The sequence below is a fragment of the Scyliorhinus torazame genome, chromosome 7, assembly GCF_047496885.1.
Source record: "Scyliorhinus torazame isolate Kashiwa2021f chromosome 7, sScyTor2.1, whole genome shotgun sequence".
NCBI classification, from domain to species: domain Eukaryota; kingdom Metazoa; phylum Chordata; class Chondrichthyes; order Carcharhiniformes; family Scyliorhinidae; genus Scyliorhinus; species Scyliorhinus torazame.
The window spans coordinates 253,466,536-253,482,831 of record NC_092713.1 but is presented as its reverse complement, the minus strand read 5'-3'; the positions used below and the strand labels follow the sequence as shown (position 1 = coordinate 253,482,831).

At 41.2% G+C, this 16,296-nt stretch overlaps 1 protein-coding gene across 5 annotated transcripts in view; it reads left to right on the top strand.

Annotated features, from left to right (window-relative positions):
• Positions 1-13,060, top strand: part of LOC140426958 (CCR4-NOT transcription complex subunit 6) — a 164,570-nt gene extending 151,510 nt beyond the window's left edge. For all 5 annotated transcript variants that reach the window (XM_072512270.1, XM_072512272.1, XM_072512273.1 and 2 more), the window contains exons 11-12: positions 7,862-8,064; positions 9,261-13,060. In XM_072512270.1, coding sequence (XP_072368371.1) covers positions 7,862-8,064; positions 9,261-9,473 — 416 coding nt within the window. In that variant the 3' untranslated portion in view covers positions 9,474-13,060. The remainder of the gene's footprint in view (positions 1-7,861; positions 8,065-9,260) is intronic.
• The last annotated feature ends 3,236 nt before the right edge of the window (positions 13,061-16,296 follow it).

The window sequence follows — 16,296 nt, the reverse complement described above, 5'->3', positions numbered from 1 at the left end:
ATATTCTTCCTAACTTAGACTAAACACCACTAAATAGTCGATGTACATTGCACAGTGTTTCAGTCCCTGAATGACTTTATTCATTAGCCTCTGAAATGTTGCGGGCGTGCTCTTCATCCTGAATGACAACTTTATATTGTTAAAAGTCCTTTTGGCGTCACCAATGCTGAGATTTCCCTTGCTTCTTGGACAATGGCACTTGCCAGTATCCCGAGGGCCAGTCTATTTTCGTGGTGAATTTAGACTGCCCAACTCTTTCAATGCAATCCCCCAACCATGGTACAGGAAACAAATCGCTCTTGGTGATGACATTCACTTTCCTGTAGTCCACAAAGTTAGATCTGGCTTCGGCACCATTAAGATAGGTGATCTCCAATCATGAGAACTCAATTAAATAATATCATTTTGGAGCATATATTTAATTTCCCTCTGTACTTGTGATACCTTTGCTGGATTTAACGTGTATGGATGTTGCTTCATTGGAGCAGTTTCCCCCACATCTACATCATGCATCGTGATTTCAGTGCTACCTAATTTATTCCCACAAGTACATTTATAAGACTGCAGTAACTCTTCCAATTCGCCTCTGCTCTTATCTGGAAGATAACTTAATCAGTTTTTTAAATTTCCCAGTACTTCTTCATTATCCAAATGAATTCGAGGAAGAATTCTTCTTCTCCCTGTTTCATTATTACTAAGACCTCAGCTCGTCCTCATCTCCTCTATTCCAATATCTCTTCGAGTGGATAGCTCCGGTGTTTTGTTATTTTTTTAGATTTTTCCAATTAAGGGGCAATTTAGCGTGGCCAATCCACCTACTCTGCATATCTTTTGGTTGTTGGGGTGAGACCCACGCAGACACTGGGAGAATGTACAAACTCCACACGGGCAGTGACCCGGGGCTGGGATCAAACCCAGGTCCTCAGCACCATGAGGCAGCAGTGCTAAGCACTGGGCCACCATGCCATCCTCCAGTTTTCTTTCAATCTGATATGGTCCACTAAATCGCGAGCTTTCGATGGTTCACCCGACACTGGTAATAACACTAGCACTTTCTCGCCTGCTTCAAAAATGAATCTGAGTTCTATTGTTTTCATGCCTTTCTGGGCTATCTTTAAATGTTTCCTTGGCACCTCAAAAGCCCCCTTCACTCCTTCTCTGAAATTCAATACGTAGTCCAAAAGCATAATCTCTGTTTTCTTACTCAATCACTTTTCTTGGATTAATTTCAGTGGTCCTCTAACTTCATGTCCATAAACTAATTCCAAAGGATCAAATCTTGTGGAATCATTTGGTGCTTCCTTTATGACAAATAATAAAAATGGAATCCCTTTATCCCAATCATGAGTGTAATCTTGACTCTCTCATCGTTGTTTTCAAAGTTTGATGCCATTTTTCTAATGTTCCCTGTAATGCTGGATGCCAATGATTTAGATGGTTTTATTTCCAAGCTGTTCATGACTTCTTTAAATAATCCTGTCATGAAATTTGACCCTTGATCCAATTTGTATCTTTCGGTAAGCCATATCCAGTAAAGAACTTGGTTAATTAATCTACCACTCTCTTGGCTACCATGTTTCTTAACAGTATGACTTATGGAAATCTAGTGGATATATCCATAATAGTTGACTAGTATTGATTTCTACTTTGCATTTTTGAAAGTGGTCCAAGACAGTCGACTAGAACCCTTTGAAAAGATTTGTCGAAAGTTGGAATAGGTATCAAAGGTGCTTGCTTTCTTGCAGCTTGTGGTTTTCCTATTACATGACGTGTGACTTGATCAACAAAATGTAACTACACCCTTCTGTAGTCCAAACCAGTAAAACTGTTCCTGGATCTTTGCTTATGTTTTCTTTATTCTTAGATGTCCTCCTAATGGAATTTCATGAGTTATCCTTAGAATTTCTTTCATAGAATCATAGAATTTACAGTGCAGAAGGAGGCCATTCGGCCCATCAAGTCTGCACCGACCCTTGGAAAGAGCACCCTCCCTAAGTCCATACCTCCACCCTATCCCCGTAACCCCACCTAACTTTCCTATGCTCAGGAGGTAAAACAATTTGATGTATTTCTGTCCATTTCCCACCTGCACCAATATGAGTAGGACTTCATTTTCTCATTAATATGTCATTCTTTACATAATAACATTCGGGAATACACTTCGTTTTCAATTCCAAGTAAGCTGGTTTAATGTGGAATCGCCCTGCTGTAATTGTATCAAACCCTTTGAGCTAAACACATCTGCTTCTTCCCTTCATCTTTGCCATCTTCATTCAGCTTTAACTATATCAACCATATCTCACTTTTCTCATCCTGTGCTCTGAACTCTTCGTTCTCTTGTCTTATCCTATGTGCCTGTGATCCTGTTACCACATAATCAGAAAATATCCCAGGATCATCCATTTGCAATTTTTCTGTTGCTTGATTTTCTACCAGCTGTTCAACCACAGTAAGCATCATTACTATTTGTAATCCAGCTGTATCATTCCCGAGAATGAATTGAATCTCTGCAATGGGCAATATTTCTGCCACTCCTAGAATCATAGAATCATAGAAGTTTACAGCATGGAAACAGGCCCTTCGGCCCAACCAGTCCATGCCGCCCAGTTTTTACCGTTAAGCTAGTCCCAGTTGCCTGCACTTGGCCCATAACCCTCTATACCCATCTTACCCATGTAACTATCTAAATGCTTTTTTAAAAGACACAATTGTACCCGCCTCTACTACTACCTCTGGCAGCACATTCCAGACACTCACTACCCTCTGAGTGAAGAAATTGCCCCTCTAGGCCCTTCTGAATCTCTCCCCTCTCACCTTAAACCTATGCCCTCTAGTTTTAGACTCCCTTACCTTTGGGAAAAGATATTGACTATCTACCTTATCTCTGCCCCTCATTATTTTATAGACCTCTATAAGATCACCCCTAAGCCTCCTACGCTCCAGGGAAAAAAGTCCCAGTCTATCCAGCCTCTCCTTCTAACTCAAACCATCAAGTCCCGGTAACATCCTAGTACGACCACTTCTCCTGTCTTCAAGCTACTCTGCAAGTTTACTTTCATCAGAGGAATTTCTTTAGTCTCTTCATGAATACTACTAACCAGGACCTCTTCCTTCATTATCCCGTCTGAACAACAAGTATCTTTATTCCACAACATTAGGGATTGACCCGTTCCTGTATCTCTCAAAATATTGATACCTTTTCCCATTCCATTTTGTACACGTGCAAAATTTCCCTTCACATACAAAATCCTTAAACACATCAGCTGACTGCTGTTCACTCCCCCTGTGCAGGTTAGGCACACACTTTCACCCCTATTGTTTTTCCTTGTGTACAAACCCTACCAGCTTCTCTTGTCCTCCAGTCTCTGATTTAATGTTTCCTTTCTTAAGACTTAGAACTCCACTGGCTTGCCATTTAACTCTCACATAATGATTTTGAATGGCCCAGTTTATTACAATGAAAGCATCGACCTTTCCTCGTATCCCGCATTCCCTCAGTACCACCTTTTTTTTAACTTGAGACAAAGCCCTCACTGCAATTCCAAGAAGTGCCTTAATGTGCAAAACAATGCAAATTACTGCGGATGCTGGAATCTGAAACAAAAACTGAAAATACTGCACATACTCAGCAGGTCTGACAGCATCTGTGGAGAGAAAAGGGAACTGACGTTTTGAGACTGGCTGAGTGTTTGTCAGAGCTATAGAGAACTGGAAATGGGGTCAGCTTTATACTGTAGTGCGGGGTGGGGCTGGATAGGGGGCCAGCGATAGGTTGAGATTGACAAGGATGTCGAGGTCAGAAGACAAAAGGAATGGGAATGGAGGTGATTAAGGCTAAAAGGGTGCTGATAGTGGCACATCAAGAGATTGGAATGTGTGAATGGCAGAACAAAGTTGAGACCGGAAGTGGTCTGCAAAGCGGTCACCCAGTCTGCAGTTAGTCTCTCCAATGTAAAGTAGACCACATTGGAAGTAGCAAATGAAATAGATCAGATTGAAAGAGGTGCACTTGAAAAGAGTGTTCAGTGCCTGAGATGGTGAGCAGGGAGGAGGTAAACGGGCAGGGACCTGCTGAGACGGTCAAGTATTTTCAGTTTTTGTTTCATACTTTGTTTTTGCCTGGCAACAAGACACTTAAAACACGTTTAAACTTCTTGAGTAACCAGGGGCGAAATTCTCCCCCAACGGCAGGATGTCCGCCGACTGGTGCCAAAGCCGGCGCCAATCAGACGGGCATCGCGCTGGCCCAAAGGTGCGGAACGCTCCGCATCTTTGGCGGCCTAGCCCCAACATTGAGGGGCTAGGCCGACGCCGGAGGGATTTCCGCCCCGCCAGCTGGCGGAAATGGCGTTTGTTTCCCCGCCGGCTGGCGCGGAAATGCGGCGCATGCGCGGTAGCGACAGCGGCCGCTGTCAGTTTCCCAGCGCATGCGCGGGAGCGTCAGCGGCCGCTGTCAGTTTCCCGCGCATGCGTAGTGGGGAGAGTCTCTTCCGCCTCCGCCATGGTGGAGGCCGTAGCGGAGGCGGAAGGGAAAGAGTGCCCCCACAGCACAGGCCCGCCCGCGGATCGGTGGGCCCAGATCGCGGGCCAGGCCACCGTGGGGGCACCCCCCGGGGTCAGATCGCCCCGCGACCCCCCCCCAGGACCCCGGAGCCCGCCCACGCCGCCTGGTCCCGCCGGTAAATACCAGGTTTGATTTACGTCGGTGGGACAGGCAATTCCTGGGCGGGACTTCGGCCCATCCGGGCCGGAGAATCCAGCGGGGGGTCCCGCCAACCGGCGCGGCCGGATTCCCGCCCCCGCCCAATCTCCGGGAGAGGAGACTTCGGCGGGGGCGGGATTCACGGCGGCCAACGGCCATTCTCCGACCCGGCGGGGGGTCGGAGAATGACGCCCCAGATGTCCAAGCTGTCACATCAGAGCATTACTAACCATTGAAATCCTGACATTTCATTAGTTAAGGAGATGCTATTGAGTTTGTTGATCACCAGTTCCACTGTAGGCCTTGCCTCACCATTATTAATTTGCACTTCCAGTAATTGGATTTCAAGAGTGATGGAAAAAATCCAACCCGTGGCCCATGCAGTGTGCAAATTCTCGGTCAATTGCTTTTGTATCTGATTCTGTACATGGGTTTCCAATGAACTGCATTATGTTGCTATTTGCTTTGCACCACTGGGTGGTGCTGTATGTAACCAGACCTGCATCACTGCTTTGTTTCTGTACTGTTAGTCCAGAGGTAGAATGTGTGTGGGGAGACGATTTATGGGCTTTGCAGAGCTATCTTCATCTCTAGCCACAAAACCACTTAGTTTGAGCCTCCAATTGTCTGATGTTTTGTCATTGTTTTCTTATTACCATAGATTATCATAGAATTTACAGTGCAGGAGGAGGCCATTCGGCCCATCGAGTCTGCACCGGCTCCTGGAAAGAGCACCCTACCCAAGGTCAACACCTCCACCCTATCCCCATAACCCAGTAACCCCACCCGACACTAAGGGCAATTTTGGACACTAAGGGCAATTTATCATGGCCAATCTACCTAACCTGCATATCTTTGGACTGTGGGAGGAAACCGGAGCACCCGGAGGAAACCCACGCACACACTGGGAGGATGTGCATACTCCGCACAGACAGTGGCCCAAGCTGGAATCGAACCTGGGACCCTGGAGCTGTGAAGCAATTGTGCTATCCACAATGCTACCGTGCTGCCGTTACGTTGAAGATCTTCTTTTATTTGTTATGGGTCCACATGTTTTACTAATTATTGTCTAGCCCATTAGGAGATGTCTAAAAGATCTTCCACATATGTTTGTAAAATGACCTACAAGCAATGACTTACAAGCGAGATCACTAGGTTTTTGTTAGCTGATGGTATTGTGACAATTGGAAGATGTTCGGAAGATTGGATTATAAATGCAGGGGGCAATTTAAGGGTTAAACGCTTGGGGTTAGAGTGAGTTTTTTGGAAGAATTCTGTTATGCAGGGTCTTGGTCGGTTTAGCAGCCAGCATGTGAAATTGACAAAGGAATATGTTTTTCAGTCTGGGCTGATGCATAGTGATTTGCCTGGGGAAGTCCCTGGGGATTTAATATGCTTTGCAGCCTGCAGAGATAAGTTATTTTTCAACTTAGGAAGATGAGGTCATTGTGAGGTGGAGCCAAGGAATTCAGATAGATATTTTGAAAGCGGTCGAGAGACAGTTGGTGGAATAACCTGGGAGAGAGGAGTTGCCTTCTGATCTGCCTGATGCTGAGTCCACAATTCCCCCACAGTAAGATAGATTGAGCTCTGTATGTTTCTTGTTGTTTAATGGGAAATTGATGATTAGTCTTTAAGGTGTAAATTGTAAGCTGTTCTTTTTTGGTGTGAAGTTAAAAAGTTTAATGTTGTAGTTAAAGGTTTGTGTTAAAAATAACCAAGCCCTGTTTCTTCAATCAATCACTCCTGGAGCGAATCATTCTGCACAGTCTTTCAAATAAACTAAAATAGTGGGGTTTTGGTTCAGTATCGTGGCCACTTTTGGGATCTGGTCTGCTCTTAGTATAAAAGAATATGGAACAATAGTGAACAAGGAGTTGAGTAGGTTGTTTGGTGGCCTTTTGTGCCAGCTCCACCATTCAACAAGATCATGGTTAATAATTTATCTCTGCCTTATCGCAGTAGATTTGAGGGTTTAAATGGCTTATTCATGTTCCTAAATTCCTACCTGTCCTTTGCACAGTCATTCACAGACCAGGGCAGATGCCTACGGACAAAAGGGTTCCTTGAAAAATATAGATTTATATAAATTTCCAAAGATACTTGCTGGAAAATAATCCTTTCTGGACACCCAGTTAAGGATAGGATTGAATGTCGATTGCGTCAAGTTGTCAGTAGTCTGCCATTAATTACCATCTTGGCTCTATGCATGGTTTTTGCGAAGGAACGAGATTGAAACCAGTAAACGTGAAATCATTGTGTTCATGAGCTGGGGTAGGGAGAGAAATTTGAATGTGCTGAAGGAACAAAACTGGTATTTGACATTAAAGTAGACTATTTTGTTGCTTTCTGAATGGTCAACAATTTTCAAGAACGGCTAGATACCATGTCCTGTTGCCATTATTACTATGTGGACTTACACTTAAGGACTTAATGAGGCTGAAACAACTTGAGTGCTTTCACTAAGCATTTGCTCTGCTCTCAAAGTGATGTCAATATTTTAGGTTTTCTTAAACCCACCTCCCAGGTTTATATTATTGAAGATAATTCTGAGGTATGTGGAGGTTTATTTAATTAGGATTAATGTCCTTTCTGCCAAACATAAGAGGTCATTTTAAGAACCTGAGCCTCTGCAATGGAGCTTCATCTGCCCGCAATGAAAATTGAAAATTAAGATCGCCACTCTGTGCTCCCCCTGTCCCTGCTTATATGATCTCAATTTTGTAAATGTTTTTCACATTTCATATACACAAATTAAACCAGACCTGGCTGTCAATACTCTTTTTTTGGCTGCTACCTATCCCAGTTAAAGATTAAAAATCTAGCTCAGATTAAGATTTTGCACAGAGTGCAGTTGAATACCAAATGACGGTGATAGGTTCTGGAGCAAAGCGCATCACCTCCCTCCGCATGCTTGCTCGCTCCTGTGGTGCCTCCTGCTCACCCTCTCCTGTGGCCCAACCCTCACCCCTACAAATTACTTTAGAATGATTTAAAAACAGAAGATGGTGGAAAAGTTCAGCAGGCCTGGCGGCATATGTGGAGAGAGAAACAGAGTTAATGATCAAGTCTGTATGACTTCTTCAGAGCGGAGGTGTCATGTAAACAGAAATTGTTTTATTTTGACACTAAAGATTTGTTTGTTTTTCTGATCTTCAGGTGTTGTAGAATACTTGGCCACTGGAGGAGTTGATACAAACCACAAGGATTTTAAAGAGCTGAGATATAGTGACTGTCTAATGAAATTCAGTAATATTGGAAAAAATGGAACGCCAAGTGCAAGGATCACTCATGGCTTTAAGCTGAAGAGTGCCTATGAGAATGGCCTGATGCCTTATACAAATTATACCTTTGATTTCAAAGTAAGTACCACATCAGTTTCTGTCATATATTACAACTGAGTCAAATATTAATATTAAGATTTGTGTGATATTTGGTTAACTTTGACATTTGGGTATCAGTGATGTTTAGGGTTTAGTGGATTTTTCAATATAATCCCAGCTGTCGGGGTGCCAATTTTTAATGACCTCTTTTGATTTAATCCTGCTTTATTTTCTCCCTCATGTACATTTGTGTTGTCCTACTCCCTATGGTTTAAATATTGTGTAGATTCTAGTCTCTATAAGTTTTGAAGGCCTGGACCTCTTGCTCATTAGCCACTCTTTCCCCCTAAATAAAAACTTCAGTTTGAAAATACTCCGTATAATTGAAAAAAGAGTGATAAAAGGTCATATGAGGGCTGTAAATTATGATATTCCACTGTGATTAACCAGCTTTGTTAGATTAAGCACCTGATCCTTCTGTTGCTGATGTGGGCAATCCATAGACTAAAGCTTGTCTGTAATAATTGCCTTCCATGTTGGGAACGGAAACCAATCACACCACAGAAAATATCTGCAAGTGTGATACAAGGATTTCCAGATTCTGTGTTATTAAAACATAAAAAGAATTCCTGTATGTGAAAACAAATTGTAAAAACAATGGGGTTTTCGAACAGATGCCCTTGGGTACTGTCCGCTGCCATCCGATCGCACCCTAGGCTGTCCAATTTCATAGCAGAGCACGGGTTCATATTTGGTCAAAGAGAGTCAGATAGGACAGCATGGATTCAGAAAAAAAACATTCAGCTAGTCTATCCTTATTCACTGCTACCCACTTCAAGCTGAAATTCGACTTTGGGAGGAGACTATTGATATTTATGACATGGAAATACTATTCTGTCAATGTTTTGCTTTAAAGGCAACTGATAGGAAATGTACTTAATAGTTTACATGGATTGTTTGGATCAAAAAATAGTTCTCAAGCTGGCCTGATTGCATTTCGCCGTAGAAATGCAAAAAGTTTGGTGTCAGCATTTTTTTGCTCTCATCAATCCTCAAATAATTTGTCAAATGGTGTAATGTGATGCACGTAGAGTTGTTTTCCAGTTTGATACTGATTTGTGTATTTGGGTACTTCGGTTTATATGTGGTATCAATAACCCTTTGTACAAACCAGAAGAGAAACTGAAGTTCATTGTGACTGTTGAAAGTTGATTATATTTTTCACTTGACTGCAGGGTATTATTGACTACATCTTCTACTCAAAGCCTCACATTAACATACTGGGTGTTCTTGGACCTTTGGATCCTAATTGGCTGATTGAAAATAGCATCAGTGGCTGTCCACATCCACATGTCCCATCTGACCATTTCTCACTTTTTGCACAGCTGGAGCTTTTACTGCCCTTTGTGTCACCAGTAAATGGCATCCATCTGCCAGGCAGAAGGTAGTTGTGTGTGTACTCTTTGGAGGGAAGCCTCTTAAACAATCTTGTAAAATTGTAAAATCAAAGTACTGAGGAGTGAAGTATGGCCAGTAGGATTGTTGTCTAAATTATGTTCTTAATCAATTTTTAAATTTGTTTCTTGGATAGCTTGTCTCAGTAATAAACAATAGTAGTCCGGTGCTATTTACAGATAATGAAATTCTGAGCCCTGTTTCCTACTTTGTAAACAGTAGACAAATGCCGAAAATGGGTTTCTTTACAAAGCTTCTACTGCTTTTTGCTTCTTCATTTTTGGTGTAAAATGAAGCAAAATCTCCAGTCTCTATATATAAGTTATGCAGTTGATTCCTATTAGAGTGGGTGGGTGGGAAGGGAGGTGAGGGGGGGAGGCGAGGAGGCAATTTGCTGCAATGTTTTATTTTCGTAGGAATGTTCACAGAACAGAAACTCACACTTTGAAATGCAACTGTGCACTTTGAAATCCAACTAAGTGAATGAAACATTTTACATTGTCACCTTTTATCTGAACGTTTTGTAATATGGTGGAAAGTTTAATAAATAGCTACATAGGGTATAGAGTGCAATTGAATTTGAAATGGGGACAAAAGAACTGTAATCTGACTATTTAATTGCTTAAAGGCATGTTCAAAGTGAAAGTAAGGATTTAATCTGCAAATGTTGACAAAAAAAATTATTTTCCAACTGCTCCCCCTAAGTTAAATATCAATTTAAATTATCATGTGGTGGTCTCATCCTGGTCAGGGCAATTTTTTTTTTCCCATGCCTAGATTTGGAAATATGGATTCTTTCCCCTCCCACTCTTTTCAAAAAAAAAATACTGCCTCAATGCCTAGTAGCTCACAAGTGCGCTTCTTTTCTCAGTAGAAACTTGGGAGTGCTTCAAGCCAAAGTTAAACAAGAAGAAACTAAAATGTTTCAGTAATGCCCTTGTAAACCTCACAACACTGACTGCTCTGTGGGGGTCTTAACCCTGGAGTGTTTCATTACATGTTAATTCAAAGTAAATATACAGGTGTAAAAGAACTGTGAGTTTGGTTTTTAAATTGCCTACTTGACAAGACAGTAAACTATTTTACTGAAGTGGAATCAACTGTGTATTGTTGCACAAAAATCCTGTCTAGCACTACCTTTTCAGGCCAGTAGTAGCCATTGAGGACCTTTCTTTCCATACTTCACTCCCACAATTTTGAGAAGTGTTTGTATAAATTTGAATTTGAATTTAGCCTTTAATGATTGTATATGAACCATAGAAGACCTGATTTAGGGAGTTTTGTACTTAAAAAGATTTAAAACAGATTTGGAAAAATGATTGTATTGTAAACTAAGGCTAAATTTTTATCTGTTTCATGCTTTAAAAAACCATTTGTAAAGAAAAAAGAAGTTGCAACAGGTTTCCTCTGCTAATATTTGCACTGTTCTGGGTTTGTAACTCGTGTACTACTTTTACAGTTGAGGACATTGTTGATTTAAATTCAAGTATTTCACTCCTCAGGATTTGGTATCAGCATTCGAACCTTATAATCTCTGAATTTCCCCAAGTTCCTCTGATTTAATTTTTTTACATGACGTGCCTCATCAACCTTTTTTATTTTTTGAGGGGTTTTTTGGAACCAGCACTGCCTGTGCACGCGGAGAAATCCTGAGCATCTTCTTTTGAGATTTTTTTAAAAAATAAAAACTGTTAAGATTTGTGAGATTTTATGAAGACACTTTTGTATAAGCTCTGTGGCATTTGTTTTTCTTGTGGAGCAATGAACACCACATTGTTGATCAGGTTGGGTACAGTAGGGTACAGAGTATAACTTTAGCCCATTGTACCCTAGCACTGCTTCTGTCCCTTTGCACAGTGCTACTTTTCACCAAGGAAAGCTGCATCATGTGAGACCATACACCATCAATATTGTGTGCTTTGATCTTGTAGAGAAGTAGCATTCCTTGGTAGGAATTTTAATGTTCTGAAGCAGTGTAAACTAGAACTGAGCTATATTTTGCATGCAGGTCTTCCAGACAAAGTTTGAAATCCATTATTTTTTTAAATAGTCATGATTTTGTGTTTTTCAGCTGGACCAGAGCTATAGCTCTACTCTCTGTTCATTGTGCCATTGGTAGCATATTCTTAAAGCCAAGTGTGCAAGCTTTAGTAGGTTAGCTTTTGCTGTGCTTTTTGTTTAAGGTGCTAGGGGGAAGAAGGGGAACCTTTGGAGTTAGCTTGTACTATATTATGCATTGAATGAGCCAGAGGTATAGTTTGATCTAGCTTTTTAGTTTCGACTGCAGGCAGAGAGACAAAAGAACACAACATGACACTAAAAAAAAATTGGACCAGTCTTCATTCCAGTTTACAGTTAATGTGGAATGCAGCTAAGTGGATTGTGACAAATTTTAACTTTTAAAACGTTTAACTAAAAAGACAAAGCACTTAAATAAAGATGGTGCAGACAAAACCAGGATGGAATGAACAATTTGGGAAAACTCGCTAAGTTTAAAAAAAAAAAGTAGTAAATACCCATAATAGATTAATGATGAACCCTTGTCTGGGACCTGCAGTCGTCTTTGTTTGTACAATTAGCAAACATGTCCAATTTATAATCAGTAAACTAATTACTGGTAGTATTGTTTGTAGTAGATTTAATGAGTAGCTTTTTGTAAAGTGTGAATAAAAGGTGTTTACTCATGTTTTCCTTGCTTTACCATTTTATTAATGTACATCATGATACCCCAAACTGAAGTAAATTAGGCAAAGTGGCCAATCAGTATTGATTTCGTTATTCCAGCTTCATGGTCACTTAGAATGGATATATACAGTTCACAGTTCAAAGGGACTGTTAATTCACAGACCAATCCAAATGCTATTGTATACTTCATTTCTGTGACTGTTTGAAGTGTGGCGTCTTATTTAAATGCTGTACTGAAATTAAATATTATCTCTTTGGTAGGGTATTTGTGGGAATTTTTATATGCAGTATTTTTTTGCATAGTCCTACAAATATACAGATGTTTGGATTTACAGAATGCAAAAAAACCTCAAACCGGTGCATTTTATGTAAGTTTAAAACACCCCTTTTACATCTATTCAGGAAAGTAACAGACCAGGTTACTTTTGTGTACAGTCAAATTCACTCCCATGTCCAAATTAAATGTATTCCAGTGAGTCCTTGATGGTAACTTGTAGGCTACATAAATCTGAACCTTCTCCACATTTTCTTTAGTGATGATCACTACTCAGGATAGAAGGACATCTTTAGTTCTGTGCTAAACCTATTTCTACAGATTTCACTATATAATGCACTGCAGCAACTCTTGTTTACCATTTTTCATGGGTGCACTGATCAAACCAGCAATTACATCTGCACTAAGTAATTTTTTTTAAATTACAGCTACCTAGGCAGCTCTAAAGTCAAATTTGAGATGAAGTGGTAAACGAGGGCTTTTTAAATGTTATGTGAACTTTTTGGCTTGAATAGCAGTTGATAGCACGATGTTTTCCATAAACAGGGTCTGCTTGTTCCTGTGCACAGGTGTATTTTTCCTACTCACAGCTTGGACAATAAATTGTATATCTATTTCAAAGTTTGTTTGCTGTATTTATTCACATTACAAATATAGTAGTACAAGCCCGAAATTTCTACATCCACAACCTGAATTTGTGTCGAACCCGTAAAAATATTTAATGGAGACATTAGGAATGCCGGCTGAAACAAGAGCAGAAGTTAGGAGGTACGTTGGAAAGCTTGAATGAAAAATAAATTTTGAGAACATTTTAAAGATAGGTGCTTTTCATCTATGGGTATACTTCCCAATGAATCATTATTTCCTTACTTAATGTCCCAGTTAGGTTCTCTGATTGCAAGTAACTCGCAGGTTCCCATAAGAATCAGTGTTAAAACAAAGTTTGGTTCTTTCGGGCATTTCTCACCCAGATAAACCAATGTACAATAATAATAAATAATCGCTTATTGTCACAAGTAGGCTTCAATGAAGTTACTGTGAAAAGCCCCTAGTCGCCACATTCCGTCGCCTGTTCGGGGAGGCCAGTACGGGAATTGAACCCGCACTGCTGGCCTTGTCCTGCATTACAAGCCAGCTGTTTAGCCTACTGTGCTAAACCAGCCCCAATTTGAAATACTGTCCTGTGCTTGACAGTACTGTACATTCCCAACTGAACTAACTTAAGTACAGTAAATTACTTTTTTATGGAAAAAATACTACATAAAGTCAAATGCCAGACTTTAATCAGTTTACAGGGTATTTTTGTCAAATGAAGAAATGGTAGAGAATATGATGTCTGTGCGCTTTTACAGGATTGCCGCTGTTTACAGAAGGAAGTAATAGTCATGCCATGTCAAGTCTCAAAATACTGGGCAGGATTTTCCAGCCATGCCCCAAGTTCAGAAATTCCCACCCGAGGTCAACGGACCTTTATTTGGTCTGCCAAATTATCCGTCCTGCCATCTGATGCCCGCCGTGACTGGGACTGGAAAATTTACCCAACTTAACGGTGGCTAGTACTTCAAATAAAATGGCATGCTTCCAAATAAATTGTATTTTCATAAACACCAATTTTCTCTTCATATAGTAAATCTTGTGTAGCATGCTTCTATGAATGAGCAGTGTTCTTTTTCCTCTCCTTCCAACTCTCATTCATTCCCACCTTTTGTAGAGAATTTGGAAGTCAGAATGATGCTGTAATAAACATCACAATTTTAAAAGCGTGTACACTCAATGTGCAGTGTGGATTTATTGTACCTCTATTATTGTGAGAACAAGGGATGATTAGAAGGCCAGAATCAGGAAAACAATATTCGGGAACCACTGGAAGATGCCATGGAGCAAGATTGGTATTTATAAACCAGGAAAGGAGTTTATATTTGATTTATTGGGGAAATAAAGTCAGTGATGGACCAGTGAGATATTGTGCAAGCTAAACGCAAGTGATAAAGCTTTAGCCAAGCTGGACTTTATGAGCCAAGGAGAATGTCAAACCAGAGAAGACAACTCGAGCAATTGAGTCGAGGTGACAAGTGTGCACAAAACAAGTACTTCAGCAGTGGAAGGGCTGTAAGTCGAGCAGACATGAGTAATATTATAGTGCTGGATGTAAGCTTGGTGATGGATAGGACGTTGAGATTAATGCGTGGCTCAGAATCAAATATTGTACTACATCAACGTTACGCATGGCATCACTTACTCTGGGAAAATAATTGGCAAGGCAGCTGAATGTAGGGAAGATTCAAATTTGGCTCTTTTGGGATTTAATGGTAGAATGTTTGACAGCACGCATTTAAAGAAGAGGCAATACATTATGATTGCAAAGAACAGTTTGATTGAGAATTTTCAAGGAGGGGTCAATGATTTGAAGGAGAGGGCTGGCACGTGCAAACAAAAGATCTTTCACATGCCTCTTTGATCAAGAGCGCAAAGGGCTTTTGAGGTGGAAGGTGAGGAAGACAATGTTAATGATGGTTATAGACTTGAATGTTCAGCAGGCAAGAACGTTTAGCGGCACAGAACCATGAAGTAGTAAAGACAGTTGATCTCTATCTTTAAGAAACTTCCATCAGTTCCTCACACTTTTGTGAGTGATACTAACAGTGCAGGAAGTTCTGATGAAAGATCATCAATCCAAAATGCTAACTTTGTTTCTCTCTCCACAGATGCTGCCCGACATGCTGCATATTTCCGGCATTTTCCATGTTCCATATTTCTGCAGTTTTGATTGTGTTAGAGCCTTTTGCATTAAAAACAAACTGGCACTGATGTAACGGATTCCCATGGTATTGCATATAAGGAACCAAGATCAACTGTAAGCTTTGGGCAAAGGTTCGACTGGAGACTGGGGATCATTGGCGTTTGAGTACGTCAGCCATACACCACAGAAACAGACCATTCAGCCCAAACAGTCCATGCTGCTGCTTAAGCTCCACTCTAGTCTCTTCACATCTTTCTTGATCTAAATCTACAATTGCATCCCATTATTCCATTCTCCTTTGTGATTGTCCAGCTTCCCCTTAAATGTATTCACCGACGCTGAGGACCCGTGTTCGATCCCGGCACTGGGTCACTGTCCATGTGGAGTTTGCACATTCTCCCCGTGTCTGCGTGGGTCTCACCCCCACAACCAAAGATGTGCAGGGTAGGTGGATCGGCCATGCTAAATTGCCCCTTATAGAATCATAGAATTTACAGTGCAGAAGGAAGCCACTCGGCCCATCCAATCTGAACCAGCCCTCAGAATGAGCACCCTACTTAAGCCCACGCCTCCACACTGTCCCAGTAACCCCACCTAACCTTTTTGGACACCTTAAGGGCAATTTTCTAGCATGGCCAATCCACCTAACCTGCACATCTTTGGACTATGGGAGGAAACCGGAGCACCCGGAGGAAACCCACGCAGACACTGGAAGAATGTGCAGACTCCGCACAGACAGTTACCCAAGCCAGGAATCGAACCTGGGGCCCAGGAGCGGTGAAGCGACAGTGCTAACCACTGTGCTACCGTGCCGCCCACCAAGCTGGGTATCGATCCTGGCACTGTGAAGTAACAGTGCTAACCCTTAATTAGAAACATTAAAAAAAACCATAAAAGCTTTCACTTCAACCACTCTGGTAATGAATTCCACATTCTCACCACTCTTTGGGTAAAGAAATTTCTTCTGAATTTCCTATTGGATTTCTTAGTGATGGTCTTATTGATGACCTCTAGTTACCCTCTTTCCCACAAGAGGAAACATTCTTATGTATCCACGCTCAAAATATTTCATAGTTTTACATATCTCCATTCGGTAATCCCCTCAGCCTCTCTTAAA